This window comes from Micromys minutus (genome assembly GCF_963924665.1).
Source record: "Micromys minutus genome assembly, chromosome: 11".
NCBI lineage: Eukaryota > Metazoa > Chordata > Mammalia > Rodentia > Muridae > Micromys > Micromys minutus.
In genome coordinates this window covers 46,740,730-46,763,733 of record NC_137980.1, presented here as the reverse complement: position 1 = coordinate 46,763,733, position 23,004 = coordinate 46,740,730, and the positions used below count along the sequence as shown (strand labels likewise).

At 41.3% G+C, this 23,004-nt stretch overlaps 1 protein-coding gene and 1 pseudogene across 2 annotated transcripts in view; both read right to left on the bottom strand.

Annotated features, from left to right (window-relative positions):
• Nucleotides 1-23,004, bottom strand: part of CHD6 (chromodomain helicase DNA binding protein 6) — an 83,718-nt gene that overhangs the window by 19,658 nt on the left and 41,056 nt on the right. Inside the window, exons 16-25 of the mRNA XM_080925641.1 lie at nucleotides 21,015-21,217; nucleotides 20,232-20,431; nucleotides 19,638-19,797; nucleotides 19,219-19,308; nucleotides 18,086-18,189; nucleotides 15,940-16,069; nucleotides 14,003-14,063; nucleotides 5,290-5,350; nucleotides 4,480-4,696; nucleotides 2,923-3,131 (exon numbers count right to left, since the gene is read on the bottom strand). Coding sequence (XP_080781767.1) covers nucleotides 2,923-3,131; nucleotides 4,480-4,696; nucleotides 5,290-5,350; nucleotides 14,003-14,063; nucleotides 15,940-16,069; nucleotides 18,086-18,189; nucleotides 19,219-19,308; nucleotides 19,638-19,797; nucleotides 20,232-20,431; nucleotides 21,015-21,217 — 1,435 coding nt within the window. The remainder of the gene's footprint in view (nucleotides 1-2,922; nucleotides 3,132-4,479; nucleotides 4,697-5,289; nucleotides 5,351-14,002; nucleotides 14,064-15,939; nucleotides 16,070-18,085; nucleotides 18,190-19,218; nucleotides 19,309-19,637; nucleotides 19,798-20,231; nucleotides 20,432-21,014; nucleotides 21,218-23,004) is intronic.
• On the bottom strand, nucleotides 10,514-11,754 carry LOC308427066 (tyrosine-protein phosphatase non-receptor type 2-like; annotated as a pseudogene). The gene has a single exon. The product of its transcript is annotated as a tyrosine-protein phosphatase non-receptor type 2-like (transcript).

The window sequence follows — 23,004 nt, the reverse complement described above, 5'->3', positions numbered from 1 at the left end:
ACCTGACGCTCCAGGTTGAGCTGGACAGATCAAAATACTTTAGGATAAGGTCTTGATTTTTCAAATTGCTTACTTATTGATATTGAAATTGATAGTAGGTGTTAGTTTGTTTTGTGAATTACCCCGCTAAGGCCATATGGCTCCTTAGATGTAGGCTAGTGAGGGTTTTAAAATTGCCACAAGAGGCTCATATTTTCTTACTGTGGGACCCTTGGGAATTTGAGTTGATTTCTTGACGTGACAGATTATAAGAGGCCTAAGAATAAGATCATAGTTTTTTTTGTTTATTCATTTGTTTTATATTGTTTTAAATTTCAAAATGAGTATGAGGTTGAGTTTTGTGGTTATATTATTTCCTCTGGGAAAGAATACAAGATACAAGATATTCTAGTTGCCAACTAAGAGACACACTACTTTCAGAGAAAGGTTTTGTCTTTGTGTTTTTAAAAAGTGTGATTCAGGTCTGTGTACCTTCCAGAGGTATATGGATCAGATTTGATAGAGGGAGACCTCCTGAAAAACTAAATTCAAGAGGATCAAACAAAATATATCTTGATACTAAAATGTTTTCTTTTGAGTTTTTTATGTTGCAGAATGTTCAGCTATGGTGAAGCTTGTCACCAGAATGCTAAACTGGCCTGCTTAGATTCCTGATCTCAGAGACTACAACAAACATTGGTGCGGACTTCTTTCTTGAGGTCTAGCCAGCTTTCCCATCTCCTCCCCCATTCTAGATTCTCAGCGCCCATATTCAGCTTGAAGAAGATATGAAGAGTCATCGCCCTGATTCCCTGGACTTTGGGGCGTGAAGGTGGGCATTCTTTGTTTATATAAGGAATTTAGAAATGGTCATAATTTAACAGAAAGGAATTAGCCAGACTGAATTATATGACCACAATCTTCATTTGGTAACTAAGCTAAGGTCATATCTTACATTGGTAGAAATCTTTTAATTGATATAAAGTTTAAGTTATAATCTTTACAGTGGTATAAAATTTATTTGATACAGATTTAAGATTTTCATTGGTATTTCTTATTGATTTAAAATTGAGATTATTATTGTTTGCTTTCATATAGGTATTGTACTTATACAACACATTTGGGAATGCAAGGCTTAGACCCAGTCCTATAAGTGCTATTATACACTGTTTTTAGTTGATTAAATAATACTAGTTAAGGGCTGGATAGCAAACTCATGGTTCTGAGGCAATTAAAAGGGTGTTTTTGAGATATTGCAATTAAAAATGGCCAAGAGTAATCAAGTCTTGAAAGTTCAGAAATGCTTTTTGTAGTTAGATGGTTTTCAAAAATGTCAGAAACTCCTATCTTATGATATTTAATGTTATTTATCTTTTGTTGAAGAATATCTGCTCCTTCAGTTCCCCTTTGGTAGATTTAATGAAGAAATTGAGCATCTCTACTTCCACGTGAGGTATACTCTATGGCTAGGCAGCCACTGGGCAAACACTGCCTATTTCTTCTACAGACTAATACTGTCCAGAAATGGACACATTATGCAGAATAGTCGACCGATAGTCTTTGCTGAGCCAAAATTATCAGCCCTTCAAGATTTTTGCGTGTCAAAGTCTGTCAGTGATCTTGGGCCAGAAGTCTGAAGACTTGCTAACAGGGGTCTGCTAGTGGAGATTTGTCTCTACAACCTGTTGCAGCTCTAGAAGCTGTGTTAGGCTTCCTATGTCTTTAGATATTTGGCCACTCTCAGATTTCTGACATAGTTGAAAACTAATTTAGTTTTTAAGCCTACTCAAGCTAATTAACTTTCAGAAAACAAAGTCATTTAGAGTATTTTCAAGTGGTAATAGTTGGACACATCTTACATTTAAAGGTAAAAAAATTTTTTTAAGTAAACAGAAAGGGTGATATGTGGGTTGATGTTAAGGCAATACATGGTTACGCAGTGGAGAGGTAGGTGGGGAAAAGAGGCTGGAGGAGCTGGAGAGGAAGCGGGAGGAGATAGAATCAGATGTGCATGCTTCTCTTGCTTGATAAGATTATAATGTTTATTTCTAAGGGTTCCTATGGGTCTAATTTATCTTTATCTGGATGGGCAGTTTATATCTTTGTCTACTGGTTGTGTATTGAGGGTTTGTGGATTGAGAATTTAACATATAAACCCATTTGATAAGTAGCAAAACAGAAGTTAAATTAAATCTCATCAAGATGACTTTAGGGTCCAAATTAGCTCCTTGACTCCAATGAACAAAGCCACATTTTGGGCCAAGAGGCTCAATGCTTGTTTCTGGTTTCCTAAAATGTGGCAACACGGCCCAGTACAATTTAACCAAACATATGAGGCTGAAAGGAGAACAAGGGGGAAGTTGTGTTAAATTCCAGCCAGGAAGAAGGGTTGCTTACTGGATCAGGAGACATTTAAATGACAGCACTTACTTTATCTAAGCTAATATGCAGAAAATACTTAGTTTTTTTTTTTTTTTTAAAGAAGTTGTAATTAGTTTATGTGTATGAGCATTATGAATGTGCACCACTTGGTGCATGCTTGGTGCCATCAGAGGTCTGAAGTGGGTGTCAGAGCTCCTGAAACTAGAGTTACAGATGGTTGTGAGCAACCATGCTGGTGTTGGGAACTGAACTCAGGTCCTCTCCAAGAGCAACAAGTGACCTTAATTGTTAAAACCATTTCTCCAGCTCCTAGATCTCTATCTTAAAAAACAAAACAAAACTCCCTATACTTTGGAAAGCATAGTTAATGTCAATCTATTAATACTGCTGTGAGGTTTTAACTACATTTCAACTTTCATAGACCTCCAACAATCTGCCCATCTTTCTCAGAACTCTTCAGTTGGAGTCCACTTTTGTAGCTCAGCTATAGTACTTCTGCAATGTAAACTTAGTATGTTCTCGTCCCACCTCCCTGTGTTATAGTGACAAGAGTTTTCTCACCATCATCTTTCCACGTAGGAAGACGGCACACATTCCGACACATGGCTACAAAACTATAAAAATAGTGCTCCAGGCTCTCATCTGACTTCTTCTCCAAACGAGAAATGACACGGAACTGTGTCCAGTCAAAGGCTTTCTTTTCTTGGTCATATACAACACCAAAGGAAGACACTGTTCTGTAGAAGTCGGCTTGCTCTCTTCTAGTCCACCTGAGAGTTAATCAGAAGAAGGGTGAGCTGTTTGTACCTTTAGAAACAGGATCTTGGTGTGACCCTGGGACCCAAGCTAGTCTTGAATTCAAGATCTGCCTGTATCTTCTTCTTGAGTGCTGAGATTACAAGTCTGTATTACTAAGCTTGGCTTACACTTTATTAAGAAAGCTATTTATTAAAAGTACATACTGTAGGAGCCTGTAAAATCCAGAGAGCAGGTAAGCTAGCTTGTGTATCTTATTGTCTATCTTTAAGTCACCTACTCCCAAAGAGGGAACTACTTTCAAATCTTTAGCTCCTCCTTCTGGTACTGATCTCTCTTTTTCAAAGTCAGGTATGTAGACTATTCTATCTCTTGGTCATCAATTTTAGGAATTATCAAGTTAAATTGTAGGAGAGAAAGGCTAAAATATTGAAAATACTAGCTACTGTATTTTGCCTTTCCCTCATGATAAAGAAGTCTCTGTCTCTAGGGTCTTTCTGTCCTGTCACATTCAACCTCTCCTACTAAGAAGGCAAATGCTCTGTGGGTGGTGGCTTATGTCAATCACCTTCTCTGGGACACAAAGATCCTCAATAGGATTAAGACAGTATTTAGAAAACAGGTAAGTTCCCATTACCAGTCTTTATGATGGGTTCTTGGGTGTAGTGTACCACCCCAGCTGGGAACACAGGTTGGGATGAGGAATCAGAGGAAGAATGAAAAACGGGAAGGGGATCTGTGGCTGTGTCAGATGCATTTCAAATTCTGTACTGTCAGAGGGATCACAGAGAAAAAATATTAAATTCTCTGTCTTTAATTTGCTGGATTCTGCCTCAGAAGAAAACCAATCTAAAGACTGAGAACTGCAGTTCTGCTGTGTTCACTCCTAGCCTTGCTGGCCTATGGCAGCCTTTTAGCTTAATTCTCATATGATCAAGTAGCTATGAGTAGTATAAATTTTCTTTCTGGGTTTGGATTTTTATGTATTTATTGATCTCAAAATCTTGATAAAGACGAGATTACAGCAGGACAGCTTCAACACACACTGTTCCTCTTGTTGTTACAAGCATTAGGGAATTGAAATGGTATGACATTTATCAGTGTGGTATTTTAAAGCTACATTCCCAGAAACTGGGGTCTGACTTCTGGAATAATACAAGTTAGAAAGTCTTACATCTAGGCATTATGCACAGAGGGTTCTATATCTATTTGCTTCCCCACTCACCACTGGAGGTTGTGGTCAAGAAATTCTAAAGACAATCTGTCACCTGGGACAAACCCATGTACTTCCAGCTATTAGCCTTTCCTTTGTCCCCTTTACTTAGTTACTAAAGCAGCTAGCTTTCTTGCTCTGGCTGTTACCTTTTTTGGGTTTCCTTGTTGATGAGGTCCATGTCTGAAGTTCTCCTGAACACGTCCTCCTGAACCCAGTATCCTTGGTTACCTGGGCCTAGGATTTCAGGTCTGCACAGCTCCTTTCGGTTGCAGCGCTGGTAAATGGTGACCAGACGCCTGAGTCGAGCAGTGAGGGCAGAGGAAACTGGCCAGGGTGATTTGTCTGGGTCGGAGCCATCCTGGGCTTCAAACATCAGTGAGGACATTAGTATTTACACATGCAAATGCAACAGAGGGTCTTTCCTTGTTTGTTTAAATACAAAGAAAGCAGGCTTAGTGATTTAAAACAGCTGCTTTAACATCAGTCAGGAGTGAGGCTAGTGGGAAAGGCAACAATTTTGCTTTAAAAACAGCTTTACACTGTGGTCAGTGCTGTTCTTGTTCAGATACACACCTCTTTCTGGAGGGCAGAGTCACTTTATAAAAAGGAAAGAGCAAAATTCTGTTGCCTTCTTCACAAACAGTCATGGCTTCTATGCAGCTGACCCTTCCAACTACCAAAGCTCCAGTCAAGTCTGAACTGAGATACAAAACACCCCACACCAGTGAGATTACAGTCCCTTCTTTACTGGTCAGAGTCCGTCCTGAAGACAGCACTTGTTTAACTTTTGCATCTGTTATTAAGTGGAGAAACTCAGAGACATGTGTCACTCTAGGGAAGCTTAATACAGGTCAACTTACTTTAAGTCTCCTTAAAGATAGCATTGATTTATATATACTCCACAGTAACTACAAACTGGGACCTTACTTTTCTTTGCCTGCAGGACACAGTCTCACCTGCCTGGCTGTCATCCTTCTTTTCACCAAAAATGCCATCACTTCCATCACTGGGACTCGCCTAGGGATAAATGAAGCCATTGCATCAGCGAAACTGCAGCCCAGAAGAAACCACTGAGAAAGGCCCTGCTGCAAGGACTATGCATGCACAGAAAAGCCTCTGGACGCCATACAGGCCCCGTAACCATGGCTCACTTACACAATTCCTCTCACATGCTCCACCCCCACGCCCCCAGAGCTTCTTCCCACAGAGGATCAGGTTAAGGGATGGGAAAGTCAATTATGTTTTTTCAGCATTTCTATTTTAGCTGTGCATTTAAACATCTATTTTGCTACCACCACTTCAACTTAACACTGTCATCTCCCAAAGAGAATTTCTGTTTTTCACTGTGAAAAGGGGTCAGGCTACTGTTCATTATGGAAATGGACACTATTTTTTATAAAACATGACTGTTCCAGACATGGGCCCTGATGGTGTAAACCCTAGAAACTTAAGACTTGACGCTCCAAACAAATCTGGAGTAAGAGCAGAAGTACAAAATTCTTTATGTCAGTGCATTAATAAAACTCGCTTTATTAGCACTGTCCTGTCTCAAAACTTTACAGATGTTCTTTACAAATGATGATTTGGGACAAGGAAAGGAAATGTCCAAGTTAAGACTGTTCTACTTGTAAGAGGATATGAAACAGAAAGACTGTGGCAGTGAGTGAAGTGGCCCCTTGTCTAGAATATTCACTACTGATATTTACTGAAAGCACTTGCCACCTCCTGGACAGGAGACAGGTGCTGACACAGTGAAAGTGGTTAGACACGTACAGCTTTCAATGATTAAAACGCAAAACATTCTTTTAGGCCCTGAAGAATGGACCCAGGATCAGAAACCCTAAAGAGAGAAGAGAGGATGCAGAGAAAGAAGTCCATTTCCTGAACATGTACGTCTCCTGTGTAGAATGGGGTGGGGAGGAAAGAGGGACAAACCCTTCACATGGCTCCTCTGGTTATCCCAACTATCTCTGGAGACAGAACTATCACTATCTGTGTCTCACAGATCCAGAAAACTGCCCCAGGAGGCTCAGTGAGTCACTTAGGGTCTCAGGCTAAAAACATGGACTTCAAACACAGGTAATCTGATTTGAGGACCAAGTTATCTAAAAAAGAGCACCAAGAGAGTTCCAGATAAAATTGGCTTTGGAGAGTGAAAAGATACTGAGGACTGAGGAGCACTAGCTAAGTTGCCTTCTACTGTCCAGAACTATTTCCTGCTATGTAACAGAGCGGAAACCTGAGGAACTATGACGCCATTTTGAAATGGCATCAAAAAGTGCCACCTCATCCTACTCTTTAGGCAGGTGAGCAAAACAAAACTCAACTACGTTTTGTATGTCTTCCAGCCTAAAAGAGCCTTTTTAGATGTGGCCAGAACATTTGTGAGGTACACTGAATGCTGACATTTTAAGTATGGATACTGGCAGGGGAAATATTCTACAGCATAATCAGCATGGGTGGGAGAGTGCACCAGCCTATGAAGCGGAGTGCCAAGCTCCCTCTCAAACCACAATGGCAGCTGACAAGCGCTTGCCCACAGCTACAGCTCCCAGTGTGGTGTGAGGTCAGCACAGTTTTCTCCTCCAGTCTATCCAGCAATTCTGCTGATGCATTTAGCAAATGTGACTAATCCTTGAGTAAACACTCATGTAGTAAAGTTTTTGGTATTAATAAGTGCTTTTTCTGTAGCCCATCTATTGTAAAGCATTTTTCCTCAACAGAATGACGGAGCGTGGTCAAGTAACCAGATGATGTGAGTTTGATGCACAGGAAGCCAATAGTTGTTGGTACACAGAAGGCCTTACAGCTGATCTCACAGCTTTAACATGAAACACCAGTTTCTGCTTACATGGGAAAAACATGTTCATCTTAGAAGTAGGAGTTGACTTTGGGTAAGGGGTCCAGAATGCTGATGACAAGGGACAGACAACACAATTTCTCCATCCTGAGAACAAAAGCCTCTGTTCTTTGACTTTGGGCAAGATGCCTCCTTCTCTCTAAGGTGTGTTTCTTCTTTGTAAAAACGAAAATAATACTCAGCTTACTAGAGGGTGGGTGTGGAGTATAATGAGTAATCTACATGCAGGCACAAAGCAAATGCATTAACAGCTGGTAGCCAGGAGAGAGGGAATATTAACAGTCACTTAGCATTTCTCCTTTACCTGGAGCATATGCTCTTACGGAGGCTCCAGAGGATTACCAACAGCAGGAACAGCACTGTGGTCTACTGAGTCTAGGGAAATTGCTGCACAGGCTGTAGTTAGTACTGTGTAAGAATTTTTAGAAACTTAGTGTTAACAACTGATTTTAGACAGTTGGAAAATGTGGAGTGGGGCCGTTGTTAAAATAGTTATCAATGGTGAGGATGAAATTCAGATTCAGAAGTGACTACTGAGGAGCTGTAATTCCTATGTAGCTATACTGATGAGTGAACACGTGCTGTGCTCTCTCCAAAGTCCTACAGCAGCAGAAAGTGGCACTGCTACATCCATGGTGCTTCCCTACTGAGGGGTGAGGGATTTTTTTTATTAAAAACTAGAAGACCTAGTCTCTGTTCATGGCTGCCCCTCCGGGCCTGGCTGTCTCCCAGATTTTGTCTTGGTTGAGGTGGCATCAGCAGTGCAGACTCAATGGGATCTGTAGATTCAGGGATTTCTTCTATGCCCTTATCCAAGTGTCAACACAGTGCTTGGCCAAATAACAAGTATCCTGTAAATGTAGGTTCCAGGACTTTAATAGTGGAAAGATCAGAAGTGTTAGCTCCGGGGACTCTGTCTGCTGGGAGAGAGGGAATAGCAAACAGTGGCTGTGCCTGCAGTACCATGAGCAACACAGAACATCAACTAGGAGCTGCTGGGACAGGCCTAAGAGGTGACTCTCGAGCTAGACACCAAAGGAGTAAAGGAGTCTGTAGAACACAAGGGTCTCTGTATATAGGCAATAAAAGGTCTGAAGGCAGAGTCAAAAAGACGCTGCTCGTATTTTTATTTTGTTAAAAAAAAAAAAAACAAGCACTCTACTTTTACATAAACTTTGTGTGCAAAGTAGAAATAAAAACAAATGTGATAAAGCTCAGGTGATTCATTATGGAGCCTGCAGGATCTAGAAGAATGTGAGCAGGAGATGCTGCTCTTGTGTCCTTTAGTTTGGTTAGGACTTAAGCAGCTGACTGAGACTATGTGCTCTAATTCCGTACAATGATGCCTGTTTGTAAGTATGAACAAAATTTACATACAAATACTGAGTTTAGAGTATCTTCAACCCCTTAACCCACAAGACATGGGAGTCTTATTCAGTTCCTGACTAACAGTTCCTTACAGTAGGATTTGACCATTGAAGTCATAAAATGTTCATACAAGTTTTTCCTCCTCCTCCCTGATCTCCCATTGGCCACAATTTCATCCTATCACAGCCTTCCTATTTTAGAAAGCAACCGAGATCCAGCCTAGACACTGGCAGTGAAACTGCAGCACAACAAAGGCAGCACCAGCCAAAGGCACTGTGCTAACAAAAGCTGTTTCATTACTTATTGTTCCCTTTGTTAACAGAGATGTTACCTTCCCAACATGCATACAGGAGTGATAAAGACTGTTGACAATTTTGGGTTTGAGACCTTCAAACACAAATATTCATATTCTCTCTCTCTCTGTAAGATTTATTTTATGTATGAGTACACTGTTACTGTAGTCAGATATATCAGAAGAGGGCATCAGATCCCATTTCAGACAGTTGTGAGCCATGACATGGTTGTTCAATTCCCACAATGTGTGCTCTTAACCATTGAGCCACCTCTCCAGCCCCCACAAATGAAAACTGTGTGTGGTTCATAAAACCCAACTTCTGAACCTCAAACCTTGTAGTTGGCAACTGTTTACTGACCAAAAGTATCACAGATGTTAGAACAGAGAGGACAGGAGGAACAGACCGTATCACTCCCATAGCCCCTTCCAACCTTGGATCTCTGAACGGTCATGTTAGAGAGAATGACTAGTGTGTGTTCTTGAAGACACCACAGTAGCAAAGAGCTGGAGATGATTTATGATTAGAAATGTAAACAAATTAGGGTCTAGACACAACAGGTCTGCTGGTCTCATGAAGTCAAAGCTGACGTGGTTGCCTGAATACCATCAAGCCAGTCAACACTCTAAACATAGAACAGGGGTTGGGGGTGGAGACTAGAATGGTGTGTGTGTGTGTGTTTGTGTGATGAACCTTCACCCTCTCTGAGAAGCTATTGTGTGTGCGCGCGCACGCACACACACACGCCAGGAGGCCAGACAGCTTATATGAGTGCTGCATGTTTGGTTTAGTATTTGTCAACTAATCATGGAAGCTCACTTTATTAATAGGCCAAATAAGAAATAAACAAACAAACAAAATCCCGAAAGCTACTTTTATCTAACAGGAAAAATAGCATATGACAAAATTCAACATTTATTTATGATAAAAACTTAGGAACTAGAATTATGGAAATGCCCTTTGTCTTTGCTAAGGAGATCTATAAAAATAATCTATAATTATTATTTTTGTAATAAGAATTAAAAATATTTACTTATTTTATGCTTTTGAATGTCTTGTCTGCATGTGTGCATATGAACCGTATGAGTGCCTGGTCCCCTGGAGCTGGAGTTATGGATAGTTATGAGTCACCATGTGGATGCTGGGACTTGAACCCACATCTATGAGATCAAGTGCTTTTAAATGAGGAGTCACCTCTTCAATCCCTAATTAATATTATTTTGATAAATGTCTTAATCCTAATAGCTACCACAAGAATATTTATTCCACCAATATTACTCAATAAAGTACTAAAACTTTCAGCCAGTACCATAATCTAAGAAAAAACCCACAATGTTTATTGCTTATATCAAGTGCCGAAAGCCTCCAAGAGCCAATCTTTGTGATAAAGGATCTCTCAATATACTGGTGTGAACACAGCTGTAAGACACAACAGTTTACAACAAGCATGTTTGTCTTTATTTTGAGCCATAGACAGTCTGGGTCTCAGAGGAACCTGCAGTAATGAGTCCTGAGATGGTGGACTTGTGACTGGTTGATGTCTACTCTAGAGCAATGTTTCTGGAGTATGAGGCATTCTCTAACAAACCCTTGAGATTAATGCACCACTGTTAGCTACTAGTGCAGAAAGATGCTGGGTAAAACTGTTTATTGGACATTTTACTGAAAAAGCAGTGTCCAGCCAACCAAAGCACCAACCAAAATGATGGACACAAACCCCATCTTAGTGAGAATAGGTTGCCAATATAACCACCTTTTTCTGTTCAGTTTCATTTGGCCTCTCTCTCATCTGCTGCACCTTCTGAGCTGTCATAGCTTTTCTATCCTCTCGGATGCGTTTCCGGAGAAAACTCTCGCTGCTCTCTTCCACAGTATCTTACACCTTAGAAGAAAGTCCTGTTAACTTTTCATCTTCTGAACCTATTCTCTTCCCACTGTACTTCTCAGTCATCGTTCTTTTTTGTGAATGATCATTAACTAGGAGATAAATCTTCTTTAGGATGTTTTTTCTACCATTTCTGTATATTTGAATCTCCTTTTGTGTACTTTGCTCCTTCTATTATGGCCATGTAGGAAAATCTGAGCTGGTCTGGTGTCTGAATAAGTCCCATCCAATACTTTCTCATATTCAGTAATACTTGTTCCACATTAACAATTTCTCCTTTTCCTATCAGAGTAAGACAGGTATCTACAAGAGAGAAGGCCAGAGCGCCCGCTGCCTGCACTGCAATGGATCACTGCAGGCCCATGGTCAGGGTTCAAGGAGCCAGATTCTCTAACTTTAAACAGGAAGTTTAGGAATGAAGCTGGTGACTCTGGAACTCCAAAATCTGGCCAGGTGGTATAATGAAGGTGAGATGTGGTTCTGGTCTCACCGCTATTGATATTTTCTAACCGTAGTAGATGCACTGTATGATATGATTTCACATGTTCAGATAAGAGCTTCACACTGAATCCTGTTTCCTTAAACACCATCTCTTGGTCATCCGTTGGCCAGTACTATGCACATTTAACTGGTTCTCTCTCTACAGTTCGGTTTAGCATGACAACTGCTGTGGTCTTTTGCTGTCACATCATGTACCAGAAGTGGCAGCATGTGTTAGGAAGTGGGCCTGTGTTAAAATGTAACTTCTTTGTGCCTCTTCTATGTCAACTAAGCTGGCACTGATACAATCATTTTCAGTACTCTGCAGTTTAACACAACTGTGATCAGATGGGCTTACATCTGCATCTGTTTCAATTGTTTCCTGGAAACTTGGCCACTCTATGAGAATAGTCATGGATTCATTTAGAATTTCCAAGTACCATGGCTGCCAACTCCTTCTTGATGGTAGAGTACATGGCAGTGGGAAGCACAAGCAGAACCACCACAGCAGATGAACTCGTCCCACCCCCTCCATCTGGGGAGAGTCCTGGCACTGCGGTGCATGCTTGCTCTGTGCCACGCTCCACCCCTATGCTGAGCCAAGCTGGCCTTGAAAGTTTTAAAATTTAGACCAGAAAAGAAGAATTTTAACTTTGTATTTGCAGATGACAACAACAACAAAAATCCAAAGAAACCCATAAAAAAATGGCCTAGAAAGGGTAAGCAAGCCCAAAAACAGCGAAGGGGGCAGAGCAGGCATAGCATATGCACTGGATTTCTGCAATGGTAAGGAACACGGGAAAGGAAATGAGATCACAATAGCACTTGCTAGAAGAAACAATGAAATGAATTACGTCCTGAACTAAACAGAAAGTAAAATAAAGAAATGATGATGGTCGGCAACATTATTACAACTTTAGTTCTCCTTAGTAATAAAAAGGTTTATGTAACTCTTACTAAAACTTCAGCAAGTCTCTGAAGATAGAGAAACTTTTATTAGTTACATGTTTATTTAGTGAGTGTGTACATGTTGAAGTCAGAGGACAACTTGTAGGAGTCAGTTCTCTCTATTATGTGGTCACAGGGTTTAAGTTTATAGTTTAACTATAAACTTAGTTTTGATAGCAAGAACCCTTACTTGCTGAGCCATGTTATCTGTCTAGATAACTTTGCATAGAAATTTTACATGACAATTTTACATAGTTACATAGAAAATAAGTACAGAGTAAGTAAAGATCAAGTAATTTTGAAAAAGAATAGAGTGGGAAGTGATTGGTTGATACGATTTTAAGACTTAAGCCATGGCTACAATTTAGACTCTGTACTGCTTGCTGACAGGACAGAACCCAGCAATGAAGCCTCAAAACATGCCAACTGGAGTTTTTCAAAGGTGCAAAAATAATCTGTTAAGGTTAAGAGTATTTGTGGATCAACAGGATAAAACAGGCTAAAAAAAACCCTTGATCTAATTTTCATTATTTAAATTAGAACTAACGTAAAATGAATCATAAAACTATAAAATGTGGGGAGGGTGGAAGAGACTTTAGGCTGTCAGGTAACAAGAGCTCTTAGACCTGGTACCATAAATACAACCCATAAAAGCAAATGTGAGAAACTCATTTCTTCAAATTAAAAACTCTTGCCACATTAAAGACAACATGGAAAGGACAAAACTACAAGATGAGAGGAAATATATGCCAACCACCTATCTGATAAGAGGATGAGTATCTGGCCGGGCAATGGTTGTGCACATCTTTGATCCCAGCACTCAGGAGACAGAGAGTCCTGACTTCAACACCAGCCTGGTCTACAGAGTGAGTTTCTGGATAGCCAGGGCTGCACACAGAAACCCTGTCTCAAAAAAAATCAAAAATCAAAAGACAACTGCAAAAGCCCAGGACTAGCATCTGGAATCTACCAGAGCCTCTAGGGCAGCACAATGACAGGAGAGCACACGCAGAGGACACACACGAACCTGTACTGTGTGGAGCAGAGAAGTGGTCCCAGAACAGCGGTCAACACGGGAGGTATTGCTACACAAGCAGCAGGTGGGTCCACAGAACACAGTGACAACATAAATGCATGAGCATAGAAAACAGATCACTTATTTACTGCCAGTGGGTAGCCAAAGTGGAGGCACAGCTACTCCGAAACAAATGTGGCAGTTTCTTAAACAAACAAGTGTATGTTATATAAACAATGCCTTAGCCATGTTATAGAATAACATTCAGCAACCACCGCTGCCCCCAACCTACAACAAAAACAGAAAAGGAACCAACTACGGTTGGAACAGACAACCACCTGGATAGATTTTAAGATTATGATTAAAAAAAAAATTTAACCGTGAAAGGTTCATAGCAGGTAATTTCATTCTTACTATGACAAAGTTATAAAAATGGAGAAAAGACCAATCACGTGATGGAGGGAGTGAACAAATGACTAGGAGATAGAGACAAGACTTGTGTAGTCGCTGCAATGTTCTGAACTTGACTCCGTTGGTCTCACTATCCTGAATATTAAACGATTTTACCTGATCTTACCCCGGGGGATACTTGGTACAGTACACAGGGTTTCTTTGTACTGTGTTTTACAATTGTATCTTACACTGCAGCTATCTGAGAAAACTGTTTAGAATACAAATGCAGTCCAGTTTGTATGCTTGGAATTTCTGTTATAAAGGGTGATACAGAGTAAGTGAAGCAGCCCAACCCACGTCCCCAAATGAGGAAGTTCTTTCTCAGCAGGAAAGAGCATGCAGCACCAGTGCAGCACATCTGACTCACCGTTTGCTTCTGGAGACCATCTAACTTGTCCTCAGCACTGTCTTCTTTATCTATGTTGCCTCTAAATAAAAGTAATTATATACCACTTAGGAGTTATGTTACTACCAGGGTGCTTGTAAGAAAGCCCTCCAAATCTAAAGGGAAGGCTAATAGATATCTTTCTCACAGGCACTCAAAATCTTAAGATTTTTCTTTTCTTTTCAGAGAACCTTAGAGATACTAAGAATGAGAGAAACTACCACCTAAGGCTGTTATCATGTAGGTGGGTAACGATTTCCATTCTCCAGAGACCTCACATGTATGAGGCTGCAGCCTTGTAATCTACTCAAGCATGCTTTGAGGCTGACTGTTCAATAACACTGTCACTAAAAAGGTAACTACAGCCCATCAAGAGCTGTCTGCACACACAGCTGAGAGAGAACAACTCGAGTCCACACTACAACTGTGCTAATTACGTGCCCACCCGAAGCACAGTGATTACTCCCACAAGGTCCTTTCTTAGAAGACAACTCTCTCTACTGCTGAGAAAGAAGGTATTTGTCCCCTCAGGTATCACACTTGTGACTCGGTTAGCTGCTTCATGTCTCCCGAGAGTTTAACTACTGCTGATGCTTGTCTTTCATGATTCTTCAACGCTTAAGCTGGAACAAAGCGTCAGCTGCTTGGCTTCTATCTTAGGTGCTTCACTGGAGTCACCACAAATATAAAAGCTTTCAGCTACACGCAGGCACCTGAACCAGGGAATGTTTTTCCTGAATCAGATAATTTAATGAACACCAGGATGACCAGCCACACTAGGCCTTTGTCAACATCTCCCAAAATATGCTTTTATTATTCTGACTAAAGAAAATAAAATGCCTTTGGGGAAGAGGACATCATGACAGCTAAAGGATTCACCAGGGATTATAGGCAATGCCACACGCTCATGGCTAGGTTTAACAACAGCTCTAGGCAATTCAAAGCACCTTGTCCTTAGCAGAGGAGATCTGGCTAAAGCTGACAGCACACATCTAAGAGATAAATTCTACTTTCTAAAAATATTTATATCTTAGAGATCTATAGGTTTTAGCTGTTACTTTTGTCACACTTTGAGATTATGCTAACAATAAATAAAAGAGTTAAAGAGAATGCTTTCAGATGTTTCTTGCATACTATCCTTCACTATGCTGAACTGTCACAACCTTATCAGTGGCTCTTGAGTCTGTCTTACTTGGGGGTTGTATGATCCTGGAATAAAACCGGCAATCGGCTGAGGAACTCTATGCCCAGGAAGGCTGTACTTGTGCCTGTGGAATTTTTTGCCAGGGGGAAGAGATATAAATTCCCCTGAGAGTCCTCTGACCAGAATGAGATGACTGTGGTTAACAAACTAGGCAGGATAATCTGCCTGGGCAATCCAAAAAGGATCGGAATTGGGATTTGGTCCAAAGAACAAGTCTAAGGCATAGTAGGATGAACCCAAAGAAGCAACTTGAAGGACATGGGCACAGTACAAGCATAAGGGAGATGTGGGACACTGAGGTTAACTTGTGGTTTGAGTGAAAGATGTCTCCACGGGCTCATATCTTTGGATACTTGGTCCCCAGTTTGGGAGTTTATGAAAGCTTTAAGAGGAAAAACATTTTTGTGGAGAAAGTGCATCATCGTGAATAGGCTTTGAGAATTTACAGCAGGGTTCCACTTCCTGCAGCCATGAAATGTGATCAACCAGCTTCCTGCTCCTGCTGCTATTCCTTTCCCCACCCATCTATTATCAACTCTCCTTTGAAATATTAAGACAATATAAGCTCTTCTGTAATGTTCTTGGTCATGGTCTTTCATCACAGCAACAGAAAAGTATGAATACATAAAGATACAGAGTCCTGGATGCATGTTGACTAGGACACAAGTTGTTGGCAAGGCATGTGGCATCAGAGTAGGCCTACGTGGCTTCTCACCTTTCAGGAATGTCTGAGGTTCCATCTGTAACACCCTGCTCTGCAGAAAGGGACTTTTCATCAGGCATGCCGACTTTCTCCAGAAAACAGAGTGCTGGATCCGCCCGCATGGCATTGTACCTCTCATAACCTGCGCAGGCAATGACGATAGTCAGAAGTCAGGCCAGGACTCACCAGATCTACCCCTGGTCTGAGACATTCACTTTGTTTCCCTTATTCAGTAAAAACCAAGACAAAACAAACTTAAAATAATGCTTATCTAGGATTAACGTGATCCTATGAGGTGTCCTAATAGGAAGATTCTGGAGCTACCATTGAGATTTCTGAGCAGTTTCTCACTAAAGCTACAATTCATGTAAACATGCTTGTAAACAGAAGCAGGGGCCAGACAGTTCTTACTGGTTTGCTGCTCCGTACAGCAAAGGGAAGCATGAGTCACTTTTACAGCCTCTTCTTCCTATTCCACAGCTCTGACACCCTTTATGTTCCAAATGGGATTATTTTCATATAGTCCAACTGTACCTCGTGAGTCAGAAAAGGAAGCTGAGACTGATGGACACTAGTGCTGAACTGTGTGCACCATGGCGACGGTTTGCTGGGTTACGAGATGTGGCCTGGTGTTAGAAACCCAGTTCCACAAAACACCAACACACATTGGCCAGGGCTTTGGAATTGCTCCTCATCATGCTTAAAGTAAACAAAAGGGATATTTTGACCCAGAAGATGAACTTTAAACACAATGAAACAATAAAGAAATGCTTCATGTGTTAGCATGTGGAAGCCAGAGGTTGGTATTAAGGTCTCCTCTACTGCTCTCCTTCATGTTTGAGACAAGGTCGCAGTGAACCCAGAGCTCAGTGACTGCTTTGGGTGGCTCATTGGGGAGCTCAGGTCACCTCTCTGTACTTTCCTCAGTTCCCAGTGTCAAAGCTTCGGGTGCATGCCACCACGCCTAGCTTTTATATGGGTGCTGGGGATACGAATTTAGGTCCTTGTGCTTGCGTGTCAGGCACTTTCCAGATCAGCCACCTCCATATCCACCAAAATTGTACTTTAAAGCAAGAGGATGTGTGGTATTTACTGAATCTAACAAAAAAGTTTTTTTGGGGGTGGTGGGGTAGGGTTGGGGGTGAGAAGGTCTAGGATCTCCTGAAGGCAGTATAGAATATCATGCAGTCTTGTAAGACAAGGGTTGTCCAAGGTAACCAAATCTACTGTTATACCTAACTTCCAGTCCTCCCTTACTTTCCTGATGTCATGACCTACCTACCACAATGGGCTGTACTTCCCAGACACTAGCCTCTTTCCAAGCTGCTTTTTACCAGGGCATTGTACTGGGGCAACAGAAAAGTAACTAATACAGTTGGAAAGAGTGCTGCTGTGAGCATGAGGGAACAAACTCAGATCTGACACCCACATAACCAAACAAAGCCTGGCTATGTGCCCATACCCTCAGCACTGGGGTGGGGGACATAGGAAGTTCCTTTGGGCTTGCTGGTCATCTAGCCTAGATGTAAAATGATGAGCTCCTGGTCTAGTAATAGAAACTGTCTCAAGAGGATAGGTGTAGAGTGACAGAGAAGGTACCCAACATCTGCCTCTGGCTGTCACATGCACAGAAATATGCATATCTGACAACCCAACCCCAGTGATGGATGCAGTCCCACCCTAACTACAAATAGGCAACAGAGGAGGCTAAAATATTGAGCTCATTCTTTGTGACCACAGCGGCCCTTTTGAAGTTTATTACAATATATTACAGAACTCTTACGAGTCACACATTCTTCTGGTCAAGACTCCCAAATGGGCAGCTGTACAAATTGGTTTTCAGAATTGTCACAATCAGACAATGGAACTGTTGGGCATTTGTAGGAGTATGTATAATCTCATCTACATTGCTTGAGGGGGTTAAGATGGGGGGGTTGTGGAGAGGTAACTGGGAAGGGGGATATCATTTGAAATGTAAATAGATAAAATGATTAATAAAAAAAAAACAAGACTGGATCTACCTCTTATATTGCATATTATGCTAAATTCTATATTTCTTAAAAGATATATACATAAATAATTAATTATTATGAATATTAAAAAAAGAATAAGCATTCTGGGTAAGTGATCTGGAAATATCAATTTCTTAAAAACATACCGTGCTTGAACACGCCAATGAGAAGGGACTTATCAGCTTCAGCATCCCACCAATCCACTGGGATCTCCACATAGTCAATGTCAGGCAGAAGTACATCTAGCTCTCTGTGGAAAGAAGAGTGTGGTCTCAAGTGTTCTTTCTATCCAGACAGAACACAGAAGCTACTGAACCCTGCATGAAACCACATTCCTGGCTCAATGCTTAAGTAACAATAGACAACCCAGAAGGTTGCAGCTAGTATCTCTTGTTGCTCATGTAACTGTTTCAATCCTGGACTCCTCTTCAGACTTCAGGAGAACCTACCTTCAGGTGACTCTGTGTAAAATAGTTTTGCATATTAAAGTAGTTTTGATATGTATCTTTAGTTAAGCACCAGAGCAAAAGTCTTTGATATACTGGTCATGGAAAGGCAACATTTCCCCCAAAAGACTGAACTAAGGCATGACTGAATCCTTAAAATAGTATTATCTAAATTATCTTGTCCCAGAGTTTACACTGGTGAAATCTCGGGTATAAAGAGGGTATTTTAGAAACCAAGTGGTCTGTTAGGTCAAAATTAATCATGCATAGCATTGTTTTTGACCAAAAGTATGAACACAATGCTCGGGGACATATGCCAGGATTGGCAAGCCTATTACCAGCAGCCCCACTGAGTTTCTGTCCATGTTCTGAGGAACACATGGATTCTTAGTTCACTGCCTTTCTTCATCTTAGATGGAAGAACATCTACCTGGATAGATGTTTTCTCTGTAGCATGTAACAACTGCCCACAGAATTCTTGTGGCTGATGTAAGCCTGACTGTTCTTTGTCAGGCCCAACTCCCTGCATGAAAAAAAGTTAGTGCTCTCAGGCCCTAGCTTTTCAGAGACCTACTAATTTACTACACAGTACCACAAGAGAAATGGCCTTTTTGGGATGATTGTTATTTATACATTAAGCCTAAACAGGACTGGGACTGACCGAGAAGAAAGTAGAGGCCTTTCTTCTCTATTTACCTGTTTACTATCTGGGTAGCTGCCTTGGGCAAGGTGGAAACATGTCTCCTGAAATAACAGGCTGGATCTGGCCAATCTATCAGCAGACAATTTACATAAATTATTTAACTCTGAAAACTATATGGTTAATGTTTTACCTGGCAGGAGTGCCCTCAAATGCTTTATCAGCTGCTTCTCCCAGTATTTCAGCTTTTAGGTAGTACAGCATCCGGACTCTCAAAAGCACCCTATGAAAGAAGAACATATTAATACAATACTCTGGAACCTGCGACTGAGAAAGCACGACCAAATTAATAAACAGAAGCAGAGGGAGGATGTCCTGTGGTGCTTGGAAGTTGGGTTATAAAAAGCCTCTGGGTACAGAATGTATTGTAGGAGTGGAGACTGTTAAAGGAGGCAGGGAAGATGTGAAGAGAACACAGACACAGTTCACACCCAAATCCTTTTTCTTTTTTTCAGACCTTGTATGGGGGTGTGAAAAGATCTCTCTGTGAGTATCCCAGAAACCTAGAGTATTGGAAAACGGCAACTTTGGGAAATAGGAGGGATGACTCACTTATTACAGTGCTGCTTGAGGTGTTTCTTGTATCCGTCATCATGTAAGACCACCTCAGGATTGCAGGTGGCCAGCCAGTCTGCATTCTTCAGTTCTGGGAGCAAGAGCTGGTTTTTTGTCTTTTTTCCTTTCCTCCCTCTGGGGACTGGAGCAGACAAGCCTGAAATAGAGAGATAATGAGGCATATGAATGAGCCAATAGGGCTTCAACATTGGCATTAAATCTGGGCTGGGTACAGAAATAGCATGGTGGGTTCCAGAGGACACACTCTGCCTCAAGTCCACAAAATCTAAGGTGGTCAGGAAGATTTAATGAACGCCCTTGAAGACTCAAGGGAGGAATAATGCAGCCCATTCCTTTGGGTCTTATTGTCTAGTAGGAAGGAGATCTGAGGAAGCTTGGCTAAGCACAGAAGTACGACACTAAAAGACAAGTCAGAAGTGACAAGAACAGAAGGGTGAGACACAAAAGGCAAGCCACAGAGCTCAAGCAGTGAGTCCCCAGTCAGGGGATTCCTGATGAACTTAGGGAACAGCAAGACAGCACCAGCATTCGTGACCCAACAGAAGACCTCCGCAGTGCTACTTCTCTTACCAGAGTGGTTCTGGAGGGTCTGAACTTGTCCGTCTTTAGAAGGTGTGATTAGTTCCCAAATAAAACTCTTGATTTTTTCATCCCCTTTGTAATGCTTGACACAGTACACCAGCAGGGCCCGGCAAATCATCTCCATGTCCTTCTCATTCAGGGGCCACTTGAATCGCCCGTGAGTCAGGATGTCCTTCCACCTGCCCCAGCTGATGGTGAGAATACAGAGGTGTTGTAGAAAGAGAAACTGACATACCCTCCATAGCAGGAATCAGAGAGACAAGATATTCCTCACCCTCTTACAGGTGTATCAGTTACCCCCAAAGCTGTGTCTTGAAGGCCTAAGAGAACTTTATGACTACACTGTTCCACTGTGATACACACTGGTTTATATGGATTCTAGACTGTTATGTAATACTGGGAGCAGAGAATAAGTTTGGACTTGAGAAAGTGCAGCTGGAGTGACTACTGCATAACCTTAACTACCTTAACTGCGACATGTGTTGCTGATTCCTTATAATACGTTCCGGGATAGGAGAGAAAATTGGTCTGAGGCAGCAAACTGCTATCAGGTTGGCTGTGACATGTACTTAAACAGATCACAGTATGTCCATTCTGCAGCATCAAGTGATGAAGGAAATGTTGGGTACAAAGCTCAGCTTTCTTTTGCTCCAGCAGATGTCATTAGCTAGTACCCAAAGGGTTAGAAGTTCACAGCACAAATCTTAAGGATTTAAAAAGATAGTGGGGGATAACAGCACCCCCTTCCCACTAAGCAGAACCAGTACCTACCCAAAGATGAGCAGGTTCTTCTCTACTCGGAAGCACTCAGCACGGAGGTAGCGCCTGGCTTTGTCACTGAGGCGCCTGGACCTGGTGGGTCTTTCATCTGAGTCACTGTCTAACTCTGAGAACTCCATAAGTTCGTCCTCCTCAAACGAGTTGTAGTGTTTGGTCTGTTTCCGCACACGTGGCCGGTCAATCACTAAGCTTTCCTGGAAATAGAGAAAACTGTGGTGAGAAGGCCCTCTTGTCTTTATTCCCTATCACAGTGTACAAGCACCTGCAGGGAACATCTGAGGAAGAACCAGCCTATGCCAGCCTCTGGCAGGGAAAGCCACAGATTTCAGATCACCTTGCCTCATCCAACCTTTCAGACGGGTCCAGTCAGAGCTTCAGTCAAGCTCTGAACCTCCCAAATATGCAAAGAGCAGATAACAGATGCTAAACCTAGCCTTCTTAGGTCTAACCAAATTTACTAATTTTCCTATCCTTCCCCACGCCTTTAAAGAATTTTTTTGTCACCCTATTCAGCAGGAAGAAGTTATGGAGAGTTGTCAGCCCAATCCCCTGGGTTGGGACGTCTGGTAAGAATTATTTTACAAATTATAGATAATGCTGTCATTTTAAGGGATAAATTGGGAATGGTCATAATTTTGAGCAGGGAGGAAGTAAATGGAATGGATAGTGTAGCCATAATCTTAATTGGTTGAAATCTTTATAATTGATGCAAAGTTGAAGTTATAATTCCTTATATTGGTACAGAATTTATTTTGATATAGATTTAAGGTTTTCATCAGTGTGAATTTCTGATATTGTTACAAAATTTGAGATTTATCTTGTTGCTCTTAGATAGGCATTGTACCTATGCAACTCATTTAAGAATACAAAGCTTAGACCCAGTCCTTCTAGTAACTGCCATTACAAACTGTTTTTAGATGATTAAGCAACACAAGTTAAGGGCCAGATAGCAAACTCATGGTTATGTTTGATTCTGAGATTTAACTATAAGAAGGTGTTTTTGATATATTTCAATTAGAAAGCTAAAAGTATCCAAGGTTTATATACATAGTCTTCAAAAAATCAGAAATTCACAGAATGTGACATCTAATGTTATTTAATCATTTGACAATGAGGCATGTCTGCTCCTGACAGCACCTACTTCTTGGTTGAGCATCACTGTAGTTGCTCCAGCTGTGGGAAGATAGCCACTGGGCAGAAATTGCCTATTTCATCTACAGACAAAATACTTTCTGGGGAAAAAGAAACACTATGTGGAATAGTCAACTGATAACTCTGCCAAGACAAGATAAGCAGTCCTTCATAATCTTGCTTTGCAAAGGTCTATAGGCTGAAGACAGATGTTCCAATGTTATAAGAAATTAGGGGGCTGTCCAGTTAGTCAGCTGTCTCTATAATTGTTTAAGTTTGAGAAGTTGTGTTTGGTGCATTTTATAGACCCAGGTAATGTTCAAGCTGTTCTCAGATTTCTGACAGGGTTGAAGACTAGTTATAGTCTCATAATCAAACTCAAGGTTGTAGATTTATGTTAAGGTGATACATGATTGGACAGTAAAGAGATAGGTAGGAAATGGTTGGGAAGTAGAAGTGGAGGAAAAGACAGAAAGGAGATTGCTGGAAGGAATCAAGATGGAGCTGAAGAAGGAGGATCTAGATCCAGGTGAACTTAATTGGTGATAAGTAGATAGGAATATTTTAAAGGGATTCTATAGGTCTTTTTATTTCCCATAGAGAGGCAGTTTGTATCTTTGTCCATTGGATGTAATCTTATTGTGTAGAGGGTTTGTGGATTGAGAATTTAATACATAAACCTGCTTGAAAAGCTTCCAGGCTTTGGAGTCATGTTTGTGCTGGGCGGTGGAGGAATGGAACATGCTGGGGTGGTCGTATCCACCCAGGACAGAAGCAACAGAGATGGTGGAGTGAACCATGCCTGAGTTCTTAGAGGTGGTCTGGAGTGCCAAGTGGTGTGGAGACGGAG